This window comes from Diprion similis, chromosome 7, assembly GCF_021155765.1.
Source record: "Diprion similis isolate iyDipSimi1 chromosome 7, iyDipSimi1.1, whole genome shotgun sequence".
NCBI classification, from domain to species: Eukaryota; Metazoa; Arthropoda; class Insecta; order Hymenoptera; family Diprionidae; genus Diprion; species Diprion similis.
In genome coordinates this window covers 4,727,018-4,746,931 of record NC_060111.1, presented here as the reverse complement: position 1 = coordinate 4,746,931, position 19,914 = coordinate 4,727,018, and the positions used below count along the sequence as shown (strand labels likewise).

The 19,914-nt window shown below is 35.3% G+C and overlaps 2 protein-coding genes across 9 annotated transcripts; one reads left to right on the top strand and one right to left on the bottom strand.

The window, feature by feature from the left end:
* Positions 1–79: 79 nt before the first annotated feature.
* Positions 80–4,679, bottom strand: LOC124407905 (annexin B11-like). Of its 8 annotated transcripts, XM_046884503.1 has the most exons (10): positions 4,573–4,679; positions 3,984–4,078; positions 3,649–3,709; positions 2,020–2,703; positions 1,674–1,850; positions 1,368–1,572; positions 1,020–1,172; positions 751–924; positions 484–665; positions 80–340 (listed from the first exon to the last, which is right to left on the bottom strand). In XM_046884503.1, exons 3-10 carry the CDS (start codon positions 3,664–3,666, stop codon positions 290–292), a joined length of 1,644 nt encoding a protein of 547 aa, XP_046740459.1. In that variant the 5' UTR covers positions 3,667–3,709; positions 3,984–4,078; positions 4,573–4,679; the 3' UTR covers positions 80–289. The 8 variants fall into 8 exon arrangements, with proteins under 8 accessions (XP_046740459.1, XP_046740463.1, XP_046740464.1 ...); XM_046884507.1 differs by lacking the exons at positions 3,984–4,078; positions 4,573–4,679 and adding an exon at positions 4,153–4,219; XM_046884508.1 differs by lacking the exons at positions 3,984–4,078; positions 4,573–4,679 and adding an exon at positions 4,179–4,209.
* Positions 4,669–19,737, top strand: LOC124407916 (kinectin-like). Its single transcript, XM_046884525.1, has 18 exons — positions 4,669–4,717; positions 7,321–7,508; positions 7,746–7,902; positions 8,888–9,076; positions 9,662–9,977; positions 10,064–10,875; positions 10,988–11,638; positions 11,790–11,941; positions 12,036–12,210; positions 12,722–12,808; positions 13,017–13,250; positions 13,339–13,482; positions 13,695–13,856; positions 14,038–14,202; positions 14,471–14,551; positions 15,453–15,698; positions 16,964–17,003; positions 19,453–19,737. The coding sequence occupies exons 2-18, from the start codon at positions 7,357–7,359 to the stop codon at positions 19,497–19,499; spliced, it is 3,810 nt and encodes a 1,269-aa protein (XP_046740481.1). The 5' UTR covers positions 4,669–4,717; positions 7,321–7,356; the 3' UTR covers positions 19,500–19,737.
* The last annotated feature ends 177 nt before the right edge of the window (positions 19,738–19,914 follow it).

Below are 19,914 nucleotides of genomic sequence, written 5' to 3'. Positions count from 1 at the left end.
CCCCATTAATTCCAGTGGTTCGACTATATTGTCTTTGGTTCTCATGAACTACGGCAATCACTAGAGGCTATCGCAATGTGTAAATTACGCGAGTGGCCAGTCAAATTTAAGAAATTCGTTACACAAAACAGCCAATTTGAAAAACAAAAATGACGAAACTACAATATTATTGACAGCTCGAAGTTGCACTTCTTTACTGTAAATGCATGATATTAAAGATCAGATCAGATACTAAAATAATATAGTTACATGTGAAATACAGATTTTTTCGACAAGTCAATTCAGAGTTTTAAGAAATCAGAGCAAGGAGACATTTCTTGTAGTCGCCCGAACAGTCACCCTGAAAAAAAAACATTAACACACAATGACAAATTATATACCGACGCAACAAAAAATTGTACTAAAATTGTAGTAGGTTTATTGAAATTTTCACCAATAATTAAGATATGTCGACATCTAGGAAGTGAACTTTTTTTTACTAACCGATATAAAACTTTCCAGAGATTCGTTATACTGTTGAACAAATGCTTGCTTGATCTCACGCATGTCAATTTCGGAGCGAGTTACGACTAGTCGAATGAGTCGTCTATCATCAGTTCCAAGTCCCTTCATACTCTTGTACAATTGCTCAGCAAAGAATCCAGGCCGATTCTTCACACATTTTACTGTAGTAATGGAAAGAATAATAATAATAGGTTGAAGCCAATATCGAAGCAGGACAATGAAAAAGAACAGAAGAGAAAAACTCACTAATAGCAAGAAGGCCTTTTTTGATATCTCCAGAAAATTCATTTTCGATGGCCTTTTCAATTCCATGTCCAGTTATACCCTCATACGCTGTGAATATTTGCTGCAACTGTGCAATGTTTCTTTGGACCAAAATTTGATTGAAAGTAGATTCATCAGTTCCGAAACGTAACTCTCCTGTAATAAAATTATCCAGATATTAAATAGTAATAGTTTGAAATACAGCGTGATATATATTTACTATATAATTGCAATTTGAAACGTTCACTCACCAGCCCTGAGAAGTTCGCGAGCATCTTCTTGAGCTGCTGCTGGATTCACGTCAAATGATTCGTCACGATTAGCACAGCACAGGGAGACCATGAGGCGCTTGAAACTGCCGGAAGTATCTCCTTTGAGATCGTTTTCCAAGGTTCTCCCATACACTGTAGAAAAGATTCTTTGAAAAAATTGCTAAATCGATTTAAAAAGTGAGAGTAAAATATAATGAAATAGTGCATTAATTTTAAATGAATATTTTTCTCAGTACAAAAATGTATGACTAAAAATACAAGCTTGATGGGAAGATTCATAGTCGGAATTTATAAATATGCTGCATAATATTTTGCAACGAAGCTTACTGGATTGGTAAGCCTGTTTAATGACGCGAATTTCGTTGTTGGACATTGTGCAGAGAATCTCGATGAGAACACATTCGTCAGTACCGATACCAGACATAGCATCGTGTAGTTCCTTAGCATAATATTGTGGTAGTGGGATCATCATAGCTACAACAAGGTTCTCGAAGTTACCAGTTAGTTCTGACTTCAAATCTTTGATAAGCTCCTGAAACCCAAATTGTTTACACATATATTATGCATATGATAAATTTGTCAATTTGGTATACAGATTCAACATCCTTAACCATAGCCTGATACATCGCTTACCTTTCCATAGAGAGTTTTAAACTGTGAAGCGATTTCTTGCCGCTGTAGATTGGTACGATTTGCTAGTATCTCGATGATGGTTTTTTCATCGGTTCCCCATCCTTTCATCGCCTTTCTCAACGCCTCTGCATCCGCGCGTGCATCGAATCCATTGTAGGGAACGACTGTTGGGGATGGCTGCAAAAGAGAGATGTAATTTATAATATAAACCGTACAGCTTTCATTTACAGAATTATAAAAGGACAAATGACACAGACAAGTAAAATCTACTTTCATCAGACTAACTGTAAGTTGAGTCGTGATTTATCCTCCAAGTTTTGCAAATTCTATTAGCTAATTATCTCACCTTTGTATTCCACTGTGCTCTCCCGGGGGCCGAGGCTGCATGCCGGGGCGGCAAAGAGGTCGTTACATTAACGTGTTGATTATAGGCCGCCCCCATACCTTGCCCCCGGGGATTACACACACTGGGATACGGACTTGTATGTTGAGGATATGGATTAGCGCTGTTTGGACAAGAATTCGTGCTCTGAGGATAAGGACCTGCACTACCAGGATATGAAGCAATGGCTGCTGTCTGATGATAAGGATTGGAATGACTCTGATATGGATTTGGAGTTTGTGAAGAAGGAGCAGAGCGGCTTGGCTGTGATGGGTAAGGAGCATTGGAGCTGAAAGAAGGATTAGTAGCCGGATAAGCACTCTGATTCTGAAGAGTTGGATAGGCGCCAGAATTTGGCAACTGAGAATAGGAACCGGGAGGAGCATTTTGCGGCATTTGATTGTATGATTGAGGTCGTGAATTTGTCTGCTGCTGACCACCGTAAGGTGGTTGACTGGAAGGATAAGGAGCAGGAGAATACGGAGAGTAAGGCTGTGGCATTCCAAAGGATGTAGGGGCTGGAGGGAGATTGAATCCTACACCAACGTTCGTTGGGTAAGGTGACACCCCGGGGGCACTTGGAGCACCTGGTGGAACTCCGAACGAAGTCGGAGGCTTTTGGCCTGGGAAGGGCATCACTGGAGGTCCCTTGATAATACACAAATACAAAACAACGTAAGGCATTTTTTATGCGGTACAAAAATTTTACATTCACTGACTAATGATTTAAATATGAAATTCTGAAAACGAAAAATTATTTCCTTACTCCAATTGCCACAGTGTTGAGATCCACTGAATGTAAGATCAACTATCATGAAAACAGCGGAAGCTTGGTTATTTCTAAAACTTATTTAAAGTGATTGTTTCGTAATGTGGTTGTGATTATCTGTCAATTGTTTACTTTCGAGTAATTCGAAGGAAAAATGGTATGAAAGAAAATAACGGAAGAATTGTAAAGTCTGCTCGACTATACAATAGCGTGTTTAAACAGGAAATATGTTTGAAATGGGATAAGGAGTTAAAAATAGGCTCAACATACATGCGTATTGGTTATTAGGCAATGGAACTTGATTTTTTGTAACCGTCTAAAATAAAAGGCATTAGTTTTTTAAACCAGTGGGAAATGAATGTGGGAAATTTCTTTTCTTTTTTATAATACATTGTTTACGAAAATTTATTACAATAGACATAATCATTCAGTGAAATCTATCGAAAATAGTTAAGCATTTGAGATTAGACTAGCGAAGTATTAATTTCTATCGATTTCAATAAATATCTATAGCTAAAGTTATGCCACTCATAAGGAATATTTGATCAAATATAAGAATAAAAAGTTCAGTGTTTTAATCAAAAGCGTACAAATTACCAATTGGGGTTAAGGGTTTTAAAAAATTTTCAAATGGTTACGAATAATGCATTTCGAAGCTTATACCAAGGACGGAAATGTATGATTTACTAAACATGCACTCTTTTAACATGTATGTCACATAACTATGAGTATTGATCATGCAGAAAGGAGTTACGGGTCTATAATACAATCATAACTCGTCCATGCATGTATGCGAATAGAAAGTTAACAATAATAAAACTTACTTGATAACCGTAGCTCATTGTTGATTAGGATGCAGAATCACTCAGAATCAGAAAAATCACTCTGAAAAAAAGAAATCTGTGTCAATTGAATGTATCTCTGGTATGAAACTGAAGTATGTATAGTCAGTTTTGAAAGTGCAAGGCTGAACGCATTTGAGATCGCGTTAATGTGCGGTGAAAACACGCATTCATGACGTCGCTTCTCAAATTTATAATGAGCGTTTCGTAACCGTGAGTCAAGAACAGAGCTTTCGTTGTTCCAAGAAATACTCGCACGTTAGGATAGCCACTGTTTCGTTATTCACAATAATCCAAGTTTTGGTATTCATACGTACTGTACTTTAAAACTAACTCTCACTAAATTGCAGTGTCTTTTCAGTGGTTTCTGGTCTTAACAGTTATTCAGCTAACAACCGACTGCCATGGCTTACTATAAAGAGCCAAGTAAACACCGCGTATGACGTGCAATCAGTGGAACTATTCAAGGATCAACAAGTGACTCACCGGTTCGATGTAGCGTGCGTAACTACCTTGTAACTACTGATGAAGTACAGAATTCTACAGTAACTGGATCGCTGTCTCCTATGTTTTCGGCTACCTCTAGCCAACTGAACTATTCTTGGTTATAGTTCAGTGCTATTCTCTCTATCTTCTCTGCATCGCCAGTCATTGTCATATAATTCGTATAGAATTGAACTCGAATTTCGTTTCAGACCAAAAACAAGTTAGCCGAAAGATTAAGGCGGCATTTGTACATTTTACTGTACATACAATACATACATACATCGCATAAATACATGAAAAACAGCTCACTTCACGGCGCACATTTTTAAACATGCCGTTAGGTCGCGCGAAGAGTGTATGCTCAGTCGGTAAGTACCGCGATGGTAAATGAATGTGAAAAGTAAACGCTGCGCTGCTTACGTGGCAGATGAACTGACCAATCCAGAGCTTCGGAATATTCGATGGGCGTGGTTTTCAGCTAAAATCTTTCGGAGCGGCCATAACAGCTCAGAAGAGTTCTCGTGTCGTGTGCGTGGAGTTCTCGTCTGAAGAGTGGAGGAGAAAAAGTAAGCTTATTTTAGTGGGATATAGGGCGAAATAGATGCATCTGACAATTATTACGTGACGTGGTTAAGTTTAGTGAGCCCCCAAACGGTATATATTCTTCAAGAATTCTATCCTTCCAATGAAAAGTATGAACCGGTTTTTATTGCCGAAGCCGTACGAACATACACTACTCGATCGCAGACGTGCGGAATGCTACCGAGTCGGCGGCATTGGTACACTGATGACGTGCCGTTTGACCGCTAGCACCCGCCGCTTCTTCTGCTTCTGTCATTCCATCCATATGTCATTTATTTTTCTCGCCGTGCACCGTCTATTCATGTTAATTCACCGGCCAGTCTTTAAATTGCAGTTCGGTATTTTCCCCCGACAATAATCGAGCGCCTGCTTATCTGTGATATCTCGCGATTGTGTATAGTAGAGTAGTAGTTTCGTTTTAATTATCGAAGTGTGTGCGGCGTAGCGTGAGGGTTCACTACCGTTTGAACCTTCATAAATTAGCTTCATCTCTGCACGTACGTTGTACATACATACGTATATTTAAATTTTTACGCCGACCAATTTAACTTTCCAATTAACACACCGATGGCCCATCCACGTCTACAAAATCCAAATATAGCGTGCGCCTAAGCTCGCACGATTTTCCTGGTTCTTCTCGGTCACTCTGGCTACGTGATTCATTCTGATCTCACGGGACCCGCTTTCCCGAATTCCAATTCACGAGGCAAACATATTTGTAAATATTACCTGTCGGCGAGTACGAGGTTCGAATACCCTTCTTCCGATTCACCGTCACGGTATAGGCGATTCGTCACGCAAGTCGCCGCTACCTGTATATACCTCGAAAAATCGAATCACCCTTTAGCTAGTCTATTTTCTAATTTTCCGATTGCGCACAGATCTACGCTCGCAAATGGCGAAAGTGTGGCTTCTTTTCCACTCTGTTTACATTGTATTCGGTGTAAAAACTGTACGAAAACGCGTCAAGTCACAGGAATTGATTATGACAATGCCGCTGAGGTTGATCAAGCAGAAACCGAGCTAGTTTTCATTCTTCTTTAAACTTGTTTTGCTTAAATTATTCTAGGTTATAAACAATCTTCTTGTTCTTTGTGCAAAACGTTTATCACAATTGGTCGAGCAATGAGCTAGCTATTGGTGCAGAAAAAGTTTGATATTTAGTCATCTTTCTGATTTCTTTAACATATTTTTGATCAGACCGTATTGTTGTCCTTTGTCAATTATTAATTTTACAAAACCACATCCATGTTGTTTGAAGCAAAGCATTGCATCGAATTGAGTTTGGTTACCAAGGAGGATTAACATGTAGTCGGAATCTTTTATGCATTCGCAAATCTGTCGGGTGGCTGCGGAATGCTTAAACAGATAACGGTTTCCAGTTTATATTTCTCGGAAATATATCTGTTGTAGTTTACATTGTGGTAAACTGTTGTTAAAGACTTTGACCTCCTTTTTTCCCCATAATCATTTAGATTATAACAATACCATTCTTCAACTCATTGCTCTATATTTGAGCAGGAGATGAACTTTGAACAGCATTCATGATGCTGAAGTTAGAAAATGCAACAGTGCACGTTTTAAGAAAAAAGTTGTTATTTTCCAACATTGGTATTGTATGGAATTTGCTAGATTGTAACAGACTGGGACACTTAATTTTGGAAACTCGACTCCTTTAAAGTAGTGCTCAAATTGCAAAATAGTGATTCTCCTCAAACGTCTTTTTAGCATAGTCAATTTTCGTTGCCCAAATTCAATATTAGTATCAATCTAAACACTTCGGTTTAAACATATTTTTCAGGCACTTTGCTCGGGCAATTTCATATAATTTTCAAACTTTGAACTCAATGAAGGAAAAAATATTTGAAATTTTTAGAAAAAAGTTTAACTTGTAAAAGAAAAGAAAGATGAGAATGAGAATATGGCACAGGCTACTGACGAAGAACACACTCATTCATGAAACTACGAATAATTAACCCCTTCTTTATAACTGTAATTAAAAAAAGAAGAAATGTATAAGCTAACGCTTTGTTGAATTGGCATCAGTTGTTTCAACGGATATCTTGCCAAATTATATTGTGTATGAAATAGCTGTACAAAAAAATAATGATTCGAAACCTTATAGTACTGGAAACTGTATGCCTTATGATTCATATCTCTGGCTATAGTGCATACATACAAATTAGCATATTTTGCATTTGTAAAGTAACATGAGGACAGTATTACGTGTATTTTGCCAGATAACGTCACGATGTATGATGATATTCAAGCGACCAGTTTTCTCAGCTGTTTGATCATATTTTTTTGACACATATAAGTCGTTTTTTTTTTTTTTTTCTCTCTCTTTGTAAATTGTTATTCCTTATTTACCGAACTTCTTAACTTTATGGGCCCCACTTTGAGTTATCCTTTCTCAAAAATTTTTTTTTCCCCATTTTCCTCCACTAACCATGTATTATTGTAAAGTCCAAGTCACTCAATTTGTGTGCCATCCGAGTCACGTAATGTCAATTACCTAAAACAAGTGATTCCTAATGTATGATGATTTCTGAAAAATTTTGAATACAAATCTTCGTTTGTACAGATAAGAAAATCCAGCCAAAAAAAAAAACAAAAAAAGAAATGGACGTCCAGACAGGGCTGATTTGCGTGGGTTTGGTAGTTGTATCGGCTGCCGTTATTCTTTTCGCGTCAATGTTTGGCATGAAAGAAAAAACCTATGAAGAAGCAATAGCTGAACAACGCAAGCTACCTGACGATTTGCTATTAGGTAAGTTTAATCACTTTTATTCTGAAACTTGCAAATATTGTGCCTGGACCTGAAAGAGAATAACATTTACATGGTATATGTTGTTATATATTTAGAAATAATGAATTCATTCGAATTATAATTTTAAATAAGGAATGAGTCATGGTTATTTATTGACCAGCTAATACGGAAAGCTGCATTTACCGAATGTACTGAACCGAATTTTAGCTATTTACGAATTCATCTGTTTCTCTTTAGGTAGAAGAGAAAAAGCTAAAGAAAAGAAGCATAAAAATAAAGCTGGGGGAAAGAAGGTAAAAGAGAAGAAGGAAGAAAAGGAGGACAAGGAAGATGAAAAGACCGAGCATGTTCAATTCGAAGAAAATCCTCAAATACTCATTGACGAAGTACCCATTCAGGTAGAAAACGCTGAGTTATCCATTCCTCATTTTTTATAAATTGTTTTCATTCAATATTATTCTGACTACTTGTTGAAAACGCTTAAGAATAAATAAATCTTATGTAGGAACCATTAAATCAAGTTCTTTCTCAAAAACTGTTAGGCACGACAAAATTATTTTTTATCTCTGTAAAGTTTCAGGGTCCTGAATTGTCGTAGGATTTATTTTTAAGATAATTTTTCAAAACTATGGCATTCTAACAACCTATCATTTGTATTATCTAATCATTTGTGAATATGTCAACATTTTTGAACATGATTTTACGTACACGATACTTCGATTCGATTTACCAGTTTTTTTAAATCTAATTGCTACCTAATTCACAGCATGAAATTCATTTGTTCAGAAAAATGACTAATGACAGAAGTCGTAGTAACAAAATAATTACCACATCCTGTCTAGGCAAGCGATAAATTTATACAGATAGTTTATCTACTTTTTATGTCTCTCTATGTAGAGCTCTCATCCTATTCAATTTCAATCTATAAATAAATTTTGGCATACATCATGTTGCATTAATATTTAATAAACATGCCTTGGTAAGTTTGAACAGTATTGTTTCTCTCAATTTCAATCACTAGAATGCAACGATGTTCTTTAACCTTTTCATATGATTAATTTTGATTCTCTGTTAACTTTTTTTTTAACCAAAGATGAGAGCAGGTAAAAGTAAACTTTGACCATTTTAGGTTTAAGCTTTTGTCAAGAAGTCAGAATAATGGAGATCCTATGACGAAATTTTCACTGGTAAATAATTATGAAGTCGCAGTAAACGTCGTTTGTTGAAAATTTTCCCAAATTGAACAAAATATCATTACTAAATATAAACTAGGAAAAATAAAAGTATATTCATAAAATGCAAATTACTTCCAAGGAAATTACCTACACTTCAAAATGTATAAATTTCTACAAAGTAAATTAATAATTCGGTTTACTGAAATAGGAGGAAAAAACTATCAAGGGCAACAAGAAGAAGGGAAAAGTTGACAAAGTAAAACCGATTCTTCTCAACAAAGATGAGGCTGTGGTTTTGGTACCAGAACCCAGTCTTTCACAGCCCCAGACAGAAGACATTAATCATTTTGATTTGACTCAGCCCAAAGATGATCTTGAACTTATTCGTAGTCACAGCGTGAGTATATTTTTGTTGGAATGACTTATTACTTGTGCTGCGACCTTTTTAGCAGTTACACGGAGTAAAAGTATAGGGTGATTCTCCCCAAAAATAAATACGTCTATAGAGCTTGAGTTTGTAAGTTTTTTCATTGGAAATTTTCCATATGGAATAATAAAACATCTCAAATGAAAGATCTTTGTTATGCGATGCCAAATCTACATTTTTGAATGCTGTAGGACAAATTGCGGTCATTCTGGGTTTGAACAGCTGGAATAATTCTATATTTGTAACAAAAATATTTTTTCATCGACATATAACAGTATTTTTACGATAAAAATGGTAATGTGTAAGGAAGCTTGTCACTTTCTTTTATTATATATGTTGGCTGGTAGCTGATATCGAGGGTGGAGATAACAAGAACAATAAATTGTATATTTCACTACAAGGCGTTGATAATAGTATCTGTGAACCATTCGTCTCCCACGCAAAAAAGCCGCAATCAGAAATTCATTTCAACAGATTATTCTCTTCAACAGTATCAATTGAATATTATATTTATTTATAAAGTCATAAATTTTTTCCTTTGTTTCCCCCTCATAGAAGGACAATTTACAACAGGTGACACAGTCTGAACCAATTGTCAACAAATCTCTCGTAGACACTCCTACGAAATCTAAGAAGAATGTGAAAGAACAGTCTAAAAAAGGTGGCGAAGCAAAGGAGGAAAAAAAAGATGTTGCAAACGCTCCACAGCAACAAGCAGTCAAAGAAACGCCCAAGGAAATTAAGGAGCAACAAAAGGAGACACCAGTTAAAATGGCCAAGGAAATTGTAAAAGAAACCGTAGTACCTGTCCAGTCATCGGTTAAAGAATCTAAGAACAAGAAAAAGAAAAATGACATTTTGGCACAAATTGGTAAATGATCATTTTCGAAAATAAATGAACTAAACTAATTACCTGTAAAGTTTAATGCAAATTCTCTTTCATGTAACTTTTTTTAGGAGGCGACAAGGATGGTGTCAATATATCTTTGCTTATGCATCTCATTCAGAAGGCAGAACTCAGCAGGTCTGAAATTCAAATACTTACTGATCAGTTATTGAACAAACAATTAGATAATCCTTTGGAGCATTCTGAGTGGACCGAGGGTCGCACAGACCCTATGATTAAACTTAAAAAACAGTTGGCAGAGAAGGAAAAGGCTTTGGCTGATGAACAAGAGGCAAGTGTTGCTGTTCAGAATAAACTAAAAGAATTACGCTCAGAATTGAATGCTGAAAAGTCTAGGCTCTCTGCAAATGTGCGGCAGCTCGAAGAAACTTTGAGTTCCAAAACTACCGAGGCCCAGAATCTGCATACTCGTGTACAACACATATTGGAGACTCATGCTGCGGAGAAACAGGGCTTTGCCAAACAAATAGAGCATTTGCAAAGCCAGGTTAACGAAAAGATGAATATTATTCATCAAATGCAAGAGGATCAGGGACAAACTCAAGGGCATCTTCAGCAAGAACTTGTCGCTCAAAGAAAGCAAATGGAGGTACAATATTCGCAGATGAGGGATAACGAGAACGCCTTGAAAGCGCAACTTACCCAAAAACATGCGGAAATGCAAGAACTGCAGAATATTAATATGACCGTTAATCAAGAAATCCAGATGCTGCGATCTACGTGTGAAAATAGTGCTGCTGAGGTAGAGCGGCACAGGCAACAGCTAGCGATGATGCAAGATCAGTTAATACATTCTGAGGGACAGCTGCAGCACTATAAAGATGCAGGAGAAAGACTTCAGGACATGGCCAGACAGCTCGAGGTTTGTAAACTTTTCCAGACACCCAACGGAAGCTTTCTTATATCCTACATTGTGAAAATTATTCAACATGTACTTTGTGGAAAAATGATTTTCTATTTCTTTTGTCAAACAGGAATCTCATCGTACAATTGGTGATTTAGAACATAGACTACAAAATACGCATCGCCACGAACAAGACCTTCAAAAACAATTGAACTCTATTAAATCAGAGTTGAACGCTGTGAAAAACGAAGCTAACGAGGCCAATAATCTTAAAGCTGAACTTAACAAGGTACAAGCCGAATTGAACAAATTAAAATCTGACCTTTCAGTCTCTCAGAATGAAGCAAAGACTGAGGCAGTTGAAATTACTTCGCTCAGGACTGAGCTGAGCACGGCACAAAATGATCTCAAACAATCGCAGTCAAACTTAATTGTCGCCCAGACTGAACTAAAGAACTCGCAATCAAACAGCAACAAACTTCAAAAAGAATTGGATATCATTCAAGCAGATTTTAGGAAGTCTGAGGGTGAACTGGTTAAGGCTCGAAGTGAAGGTAAAAATGCTAAAGCTGAACTCTCTAAGGCACAGAGCGATTTGAATAAGGCTCGAACAGAATTATTCAAGACCCAGGAGGAACTTCGAATTGCCCACAAAACTATGTCTGAACTGAAAATGTTGTTGGTTGAAGTTGAAAGGCTACAGCAGGGTGCGAAAAATTCTTTTGAATCACAAATTGAGGTTGCAAGACTGCAAGAAGAAAATAACAGACTCTCGTCACAGGTAAATCTTTCAAGATCAATAATGTCAATTTTAGAAAATCTGAAAGAAAACGAGTGATACGTAGATGGATGGAGTTATCGAATATATATTCTTACACCATCATTGTCATCAATGTGAACCACCCATTTCTATAACCAAAGCTTTGTTTTAGTCTGGAACTCTTGGTGAACTTCAAAAAGAGGTCAGAAATTTAGTATCTCAGTTGGTATCTAATACGGAACGTCCAAATGCCGAGGGTCGTGAAAATGGCGTTGAAACAAAGGCGGTTAAAAATAATATTCAGCACATTGAACACAACAATTTGTAAGTCAATCTCTAATTGCTATATACCTAGGTACTAGCATTTAACATACTTGTTCAGAGCGTTGACACCATTTCCATAACGTTGTTCCCACAGACTAGAACAGAAGGAAACTCTGTTAGAAAAGCTGAGAGTAGAAGTAAACCAGAAGGACACCGAGCTGAATAAGCTTACTGTCCAGTTGGAGACTCTACAAAGCGATGTGAACAACGAACGTCGTCAGAGAACAAATCTTCAGGACGAACTGGAAGTCCAGAAACAGAAGAACAATGTAAGCGAAGCTTCTCCTCATCCGTTTAATTTCGAAGCCATCGCAAGTTTTGAAAAAACATTGCAATGAATAGGTTTCTAATTTAAGCTTAGCCAAAAAATGTTAAATAACACTCTTCTTGCACCTAACAATGCAATTTCCAGCAACTGATTGGCACCAAGACTTTTCCCCTGAACTTTCAGCACCAAAGCTGATCCCTCTCTCTGATTGGCCTACATTAAGAATAGCATATAAAGTGTTGCACTGCCATGTGTCACTTGATATTGTTTCTTAATTATGTCTAATCATATTTTAACTAACCGTTTCCAAAAATAGTGAAAAACTATCATCAATTGCTTCCACTATATACAAAGCGTTGTATCACTTGAGTTTATCTAGCATTTTGCTTGAATGAAAAACTGCGTTTATATTCAAATTCTAACTTTTCGATTCATAGCGTGGCAAACTGATTTCTGATTATTTCTTTCTTTTCTTTTTTTTTGTGGTGGAATTTTTCTTGTGACAACTACAGGAATTACGAACTAAGAACTGGAAAGTGATGGAAGCTCTTTCAGCAGCAGAGTCTCGCACAAATTCTAATTCCGGAACAGCAATTGATGTAAGTTTTTCTGTTTTTTTTTTCAGAAATTATTACATCACATGCTGAAAGTTCAGCAGTGTTCCCGTGTTACCAGCTATCCATAATTTGTGTATTTTTTTTCCGAGGCGAACGATAGGTTTGATTCTTTTTAAGGATCAATGACTATTACAGTTTCTTTTCTACTATTCAATGTAATTGGGGATTCTTTCTTTGTGTTTCTTCTCAGAAATTATCGCACCAAGTTGGAATAGATGAACAGAAGTCCACTAAAGCGTTACTGCAGAGGATATTCCCCGATGTTAGTATTGTCGAATCTTCTCATGAGAAGTGGTTGACTGCCTTTGAAGACAAGGTTTCTTCACTTGTCAAAGACTCTAAGCTTAAGCAAGAAGATATGGAAAAGCAGAATCAGAAGCTACAGGGGATGGTGTCCCAACATATTCAAGGAGTTGAAAAAACGGTAAGTTGTAATTTATTTAATTGTATATTTCATGCTTTTTTACAACGTGACGGGTTTTTTTCATACGTATTGTTTGGTGATTTTACAGGAAGGAATACTTAATAAACTTCAAAATCATGTAGAATCGGAAGAAGCGAGGTGGCAGGTACAGATTAAACAGAAAGAAGAAATTTTAGCCAGTCTTAAAACTGAACTTGACGATCTTCGAAACAAATCTGCCCTCACTGAGCAGGTAAAGTTAAATATTATACACTGATTGATGGATGGTAATATTATTTTTCATTTTTCAATAAAATATATTTGATACTCCTGAGAGAATTTTGTTAAATTATCAATCTCAAGTGGTATTCGAACTGAATGCTTTACAAGCTAAGGTATATTCAGACTTCCGTTCCTTCCAAAACTGTCAAATTAAAATACAAACTGATTATCTTACTTTTATAGCTCGAAAAGAAGATATCTGAATTGGAAACGAGATTAGCTGAAGCAGAAACTTTCAGACACCAAGCCCAAACCCAATTGGTATCTTTTAAAGTTCAATCTGAATTGTCTCCAGTGAAAGGAGAGAAAAATCTTAGTCTCAGTATGGCAGAAAAACTTGGAGAGGTCAGTATACAGTATGCATATTATTTGAGCACAAATTCATCTATTTTGAAGGAAGATTTTTTTATATAGTACAAACATTCATATGGATAATATTTATTCAAATTTTGAACCGGAGCTTAACTTAAGATTGGAGTTAATAATAAATCAGTCGTGAAATTTCAATAGATTGATTTAATTTTAGGAAAACTCTCGATTACTTCAATCGCTGCAACAAGAAATTAGCAGCAAGGCTGCTGTTGATGCAGAGGTAGCAAGGCTTCGCTCCGTACTAGAAAAATCCGAGTCTAGTCTGGCAGAGGAAAAAAATCTTGTCTCACAATTGCAGAATGAAGTTTATCGACTAAAGGTTAGCAACTTTTGGTTAGTTGCCAGCAGTCTCCCAAAATTACCTTGAAAACTTTTACAAAAATATTGATATTCAATTTAATATCTAAAAAGTTGGTGAGAATATACCTACCCTAAAATGTACAGTATTTAGGAACATTACGAAAATTTCCTGGATATTAAACTGTATGCTGGATATTTATCATGTCTGCATTATACTATTAGTTTCGCACAAGTTTCATACTTTGTTCTCTAAATTTCGGCCTCAAAAATATTTCTCTTAATTTCAGAATGACGTATCTGCTGGATTCAGGAATTCAGATCAATCCACAGTAAACGGGCCTCCAATATCAGATTCGTCCAAGTCCGAGGTTAGTGCGAAAAGCAAACTATTATCTTAGCGCATTATTACAGGAAATGTGCTGCATTGTTTTACTCGCTAGCGATAAACAAAAAATCATCAATGTACATATGTACACACATATTCCATGAAGAATTGCATTTAATTTGACTCGAATCATAGTCCATAGACAAATTCGTTCAAATTTCAAAGTTTCAGCAAAAGCTTTTCAATTCTGCTTGTAACAACGGCCTATATAGAACTCATGTTTAGAAATTCACCTGTTTAATACTGAGGTAAATGGGTAAAGTTAAGTCCAGAAAATTATGCCACGTGAGAATAGGTAATAGGTATATCTAATTACTTCTATTATGTTCTAAGTTTTTCGAACTAATCAAGGTATTACATTAGCTGTACAGAATCGATATTAACATGCCAGAGTATCAAAACAACTCGATGACAGAGAGTTTTTTAAGTTTATGCTGATACCTGATCGCATTCACAGCTGTTTATCAAACCAGCATTACTTTCCATGTCTAACATATTCTTAAAACATTAATAGACTGTGCTTCAATTAAACAATCTCTGTACTGAGCTTGTTGAACTAGAATTTGCATCTTATTTTATATCATGTACTAAAAATAACAACAATTGAAGCTGACTTCAGGCAGAAGCTCTGTCTTTATTTAGAACTCCATTATATTGAAACTCACCTCAAACACACTCGTCGAAGTGTGATCAACTTCATTTAGGTAATTTATATTCGATATAGAAATTAGTAACATTTGTTAAAAGTTGAAACAACCTTGAATTTGAATCGATATGAAAAAGTTTTCAAACCTATAGAATTGTTCAATTGAAAAAAGAAATAACCATACCTTTGCTTTAACTTACACATCATCCCTAACCATTTCTCTCCCAATTAAATGCAGTCAACAGTGGTGGCGCATTCATTGTTAGCTGCGCTTGAAAAATCGCTGAAGAATACAGAGCTTGCAAAATGTTCCATAACCGAGCCTGCTACAGATTTGGTTGAGCGTCAACAAGAACCCGATACCAGCTTTCTAATATCAAAAACCTCCTCCCCACAAACGTGTCACATGATAGACCACAACACTCAGGCTAGTTGGAATCCGTTGAACAGCCAGCAGCATAAAAAGCACAAGAAAAAGAGGAAGGTAAAACCCATAAAAGTTTATGGGAAGCACTTTTTCTTTCTGGCTCGTTTACGTATCTTTGTACCGCACACACATTGCAAATGATTGACAGTTGACAGTCTTACTGTATCATAGTACTCAATCACAGGAATTTGTGCGATGAGTCATTTGAGATGCTAGATTACTCTTGATTAAACATGAACGAAGTGCAGATAATAATCAAAGATTACATTAGTAGGATGAATCAATTTTCTTCCAAAGATTATTTATGAAGAAGATTTTGAAGTTGGACCTCTACTTATAAATTCAATCTCTTCCAGGCACATGTTTTTTATCCCATTTGTCTCATCAGCAGTTCTGTTTGAACACATCTGGAACAGAGAAACATAAAAATCTGTTTGCCTATTGAGTTTCATGTTTATGCAAAAGTAACATATTGCATTATGCAATTGTCCACATATTCTGTCCTCCTTGAGTAATATTTCTTTAGAATATATTATTTAAAACAGTCAATGGTTTTCTTATAAATAATTTCTAGGAAGCGGACAGTGTCTAGGTAGACATGTTTATTAGTAAAAAACTTATCCTTGGTGGAAGGTCTCACATTCAGGTGGCATGGTTAGTTTATGTTCTTACTTTTTTTTCTATTTTTTCAAAGTAGTGATTAGTAGCAGAATGTGACTGATGCTATTTAGTTCACATTGAAAATCTGTGACAAATTATCGAATTTATTTTCTAAGAAACAGATACAATCAAAAGAGTATAAATATACTCCGCACAAAAATTTTTACTCACGTAATTGTACGCATAAGTTTAAAAACGAATATACCTACATAAAATGTTGCTGATCAGTTACACAGATCTGCAGTAACGAGTAACCAATATTTTTATACGTACTTTTAAGCTATGTATTCGTCAGCAAAATGACTGCAAAAAGAAAGAAAAAAAAACATGAAGTATTATCTCAATTTTGACTGCTTGAAGGCTCCGAAGTTTAACAACGTGAAAAAAAAACTCGAAATTTCACTACATTCTCATAGGCGCCAATGCTTTATGAACTATTATCTTTAAATCCTGTCTCCTCAGTGTTTGTCCTGATGGTCAATGCCCTTGCATTTTATTCAATGTACATACAACGACACGTGATATACTACATGCTGATTAAGCTGTGATAGAAATTTCCCAATGCAGATTGCTAGTTGACCACCACATACTATCATCGTTAATAGCTTAATGAATAACAACATCAAAGTAACAAATATGTTGTATTTTGGTTGTTCTAACAGTCCACTATGAAACCCGTGACAAAGCGGCGCCGATTCACAGGTATGGCATAATTGGAAGGTGACATTCTTCTCAAATGATTGATTGTTTCTTTCGGTATTCTAAAGAGCGTTTAAAAGAGGGTAGCCTCCCGTTCACTGGCTTAACTGTCCACTCGCTGTTTCAGCTTATTTTTAATTCGTTCAAACATTGTCTTAAGTTTTGTTTCCACATGATGTAATATCCTTAATCACTGCAGCTGTATTTTGTTTTCATCGACCATACACGTCCATACATTTCTCATGCGGTTTGTAATGATACCTTTTTTTTCTTAGACACATTGCGTCATCTGATACTTAGTGTCAATTATTTACTTTCATTTGTCTCGTGGCAAAATATGGTTTTTACGTGATTATTTATTTGAAATTAATTCTCACCTCAGGTTTCAATTCCTACCTGCTTATTACTTATGTATCCCCTAGTGAATGTTCTTTGCATCATGATTGTCCCACGCCATTATCGATCATGTCAATGAATTACACAATGAATAATTTGAATATTTTACTTTGCAAGTGCACCAGTTATTTCCGTGAAGAAAGAAAAAAATTTTAATCCAAAGGAGTGATATATCATTTGTATTAATATTTACGAATATGATTGTCAGTGCCTGTTTCCACAAAATCAGCAAACATGGAAACAGTACTAACTACATTATAATGAGAAAAGTTATGCTACTTATTTGAATTCATATTTGAGCGGGATGGTGTTGAAACCGTACTGCTGCAATTACAGAGAAAATATTAATTCATAACATGTTCCCAGAGAATAATTATGTAAAAATTTGAAGAAACGAAATAATATTAGTAGTAACAATAAGTGACGCCAGCACAAACACTGAGGTAAAGGATACGACACTTTAGCTGCAAGATCTATTATTCACGATATTATTTACTCTTATGTAACACAACTGTCATTGATACCTTACATTAATAATCATTTTTATTTCAGATTGCCACACTGTATAAATATATATAGTATATTTCTCGTTCACCGTTAAGAATGCTTTATTCTTTAAAGTATGTTTCAGTTTTCATGAGCATCATTGACATCACATAATCAATACACATAACATTCAACGCTATAGAATTGGGGTGCCTGTTTAAATTCATATGCTGTGTCTCATTTTAATCAACGCAGCCCTCAATTGTGCCTTAATTGGTAATAATTTGTGTCAATCGGTACATGAGCTAAAAGTTACAGGCATTAAGTGAGCTTTGATATTTGTATTGCCGTTTGAACATCCCTCAATGAATACTTAAAAATATATCGCAGAGATTGCCTTTACCAATTGACCCTGAAAACTGTGTATATCTTTCTTTGTCAGATTTAACAATTTTTAAATTTCTCTGTGTATATTGATAACAATTTCAGATAAATTCAACGCACTATATATTCTATGACATAGCTCAGGTATAGATCGGATGAATTGCAATCAAATCTCATTGTTAAACTCTGGATCAATGTGGTTTTCTGTATATTGTAAATATCTTTGGAAACAGGTTAATTGAGCAATTTCAAGTACATCCATTGTAACTTTGTCGCAAACGTAAGTTTAAGTTGCCTGCTTCAAGTGATATTCACGGTATACATGTATCTGTTTCTTGCCTGTGAAACTGTCCATTCTTTTCTATGTACTTTCGTGTATTTATTTTACACTTCTTTCAATTTTGTTGTAATCAATTATGGCGTTTGAAGTATCGCAACAATATTTAGTTACTGTAATATATTTTATAAGTATTGCTTGCAATCCATTGCACGGCACTATGCGCTTTTGTGTACTGTAAAAAAATATTTGCAGCAACTTTTATTCATGGTGATGGGTAAATATTCTTCTTCTAAACTTATTATGAATCCACAACCAAATGACAATATTATTTTTGGTTGATAATTATTGTGGTATTGTCGGAAGTGAAGAATTCATGAATAAGAACATAAATTTTCGTCACTTCTAGACAGTAGAATGAACAGAAATGTATACTGTACCAAACAATATCAATGGTTAATTTTTTTCAACCTTCTGTTGACACAATGTATGATTTATCTGTTGAGTATTTAATTTAATCGTTCGCACTTGAACATTTGTCTGTTTCAAAATATCGTTTCTATATTACAATTTTATTAATGTCATAGCGAATGTTTTCTGTATTTACATATGATATATCAATTAAAATTTTAACTAAAAATTGAGCTTCAGCTGCATGTGTTTCACTCAAAGTCAGAGCGGGCTCTAATAGATATTGAGAAAACAATAATATAGTTGCTTCGAATAAGAAAAATTTCTGTGACGTGGCAGCTGAAGCGTTATGTTGGAATTAAATGAATTTGTGTAATATTTCCAAATTCATATAATCTTATTTTCTGCAACAAAATTATTATTTTATAGGCTAGTGCACAGCCTTTTGTTCTGTTTTTTATGTATTGTAATTGATGAACTTTTTATTGCAATTTACAGGGTGGTTCAGGAAAAAAGTAACGACCTCAAGGAACAAACTACGTTGAAGAAAAAACAGCATCAGGGGTAAGAAGGTGGCGATAATAAAGATTTGATAAATAAAATGAACACTGTGCGCACATGTGCCATTGATGCGAGCAGTGAAAATTTTGCTATAAAGAAGACTAATATAATGATAACGATGATTAAAAATATTGCTGATAATCTTTATTTTAAGAAATATCATATTTTAATATGTAAAAAAAGTATACAACAAATTAACAAGTAGATAGAACACAGATTATTGAAAAACGGTGTGTGTGACTATTATATAAATATATATAACTAGTTGTAGAAATATAATTTCAATAATGCCTCTCACAATTGAAAATAATTGCGAATTTCTTTTCTTTTTAACAAGTCATTATTAGTTCACTTCTTTTTCAAAGATCTTGTGTTTTCGACTTTCAAATATTATTTTAA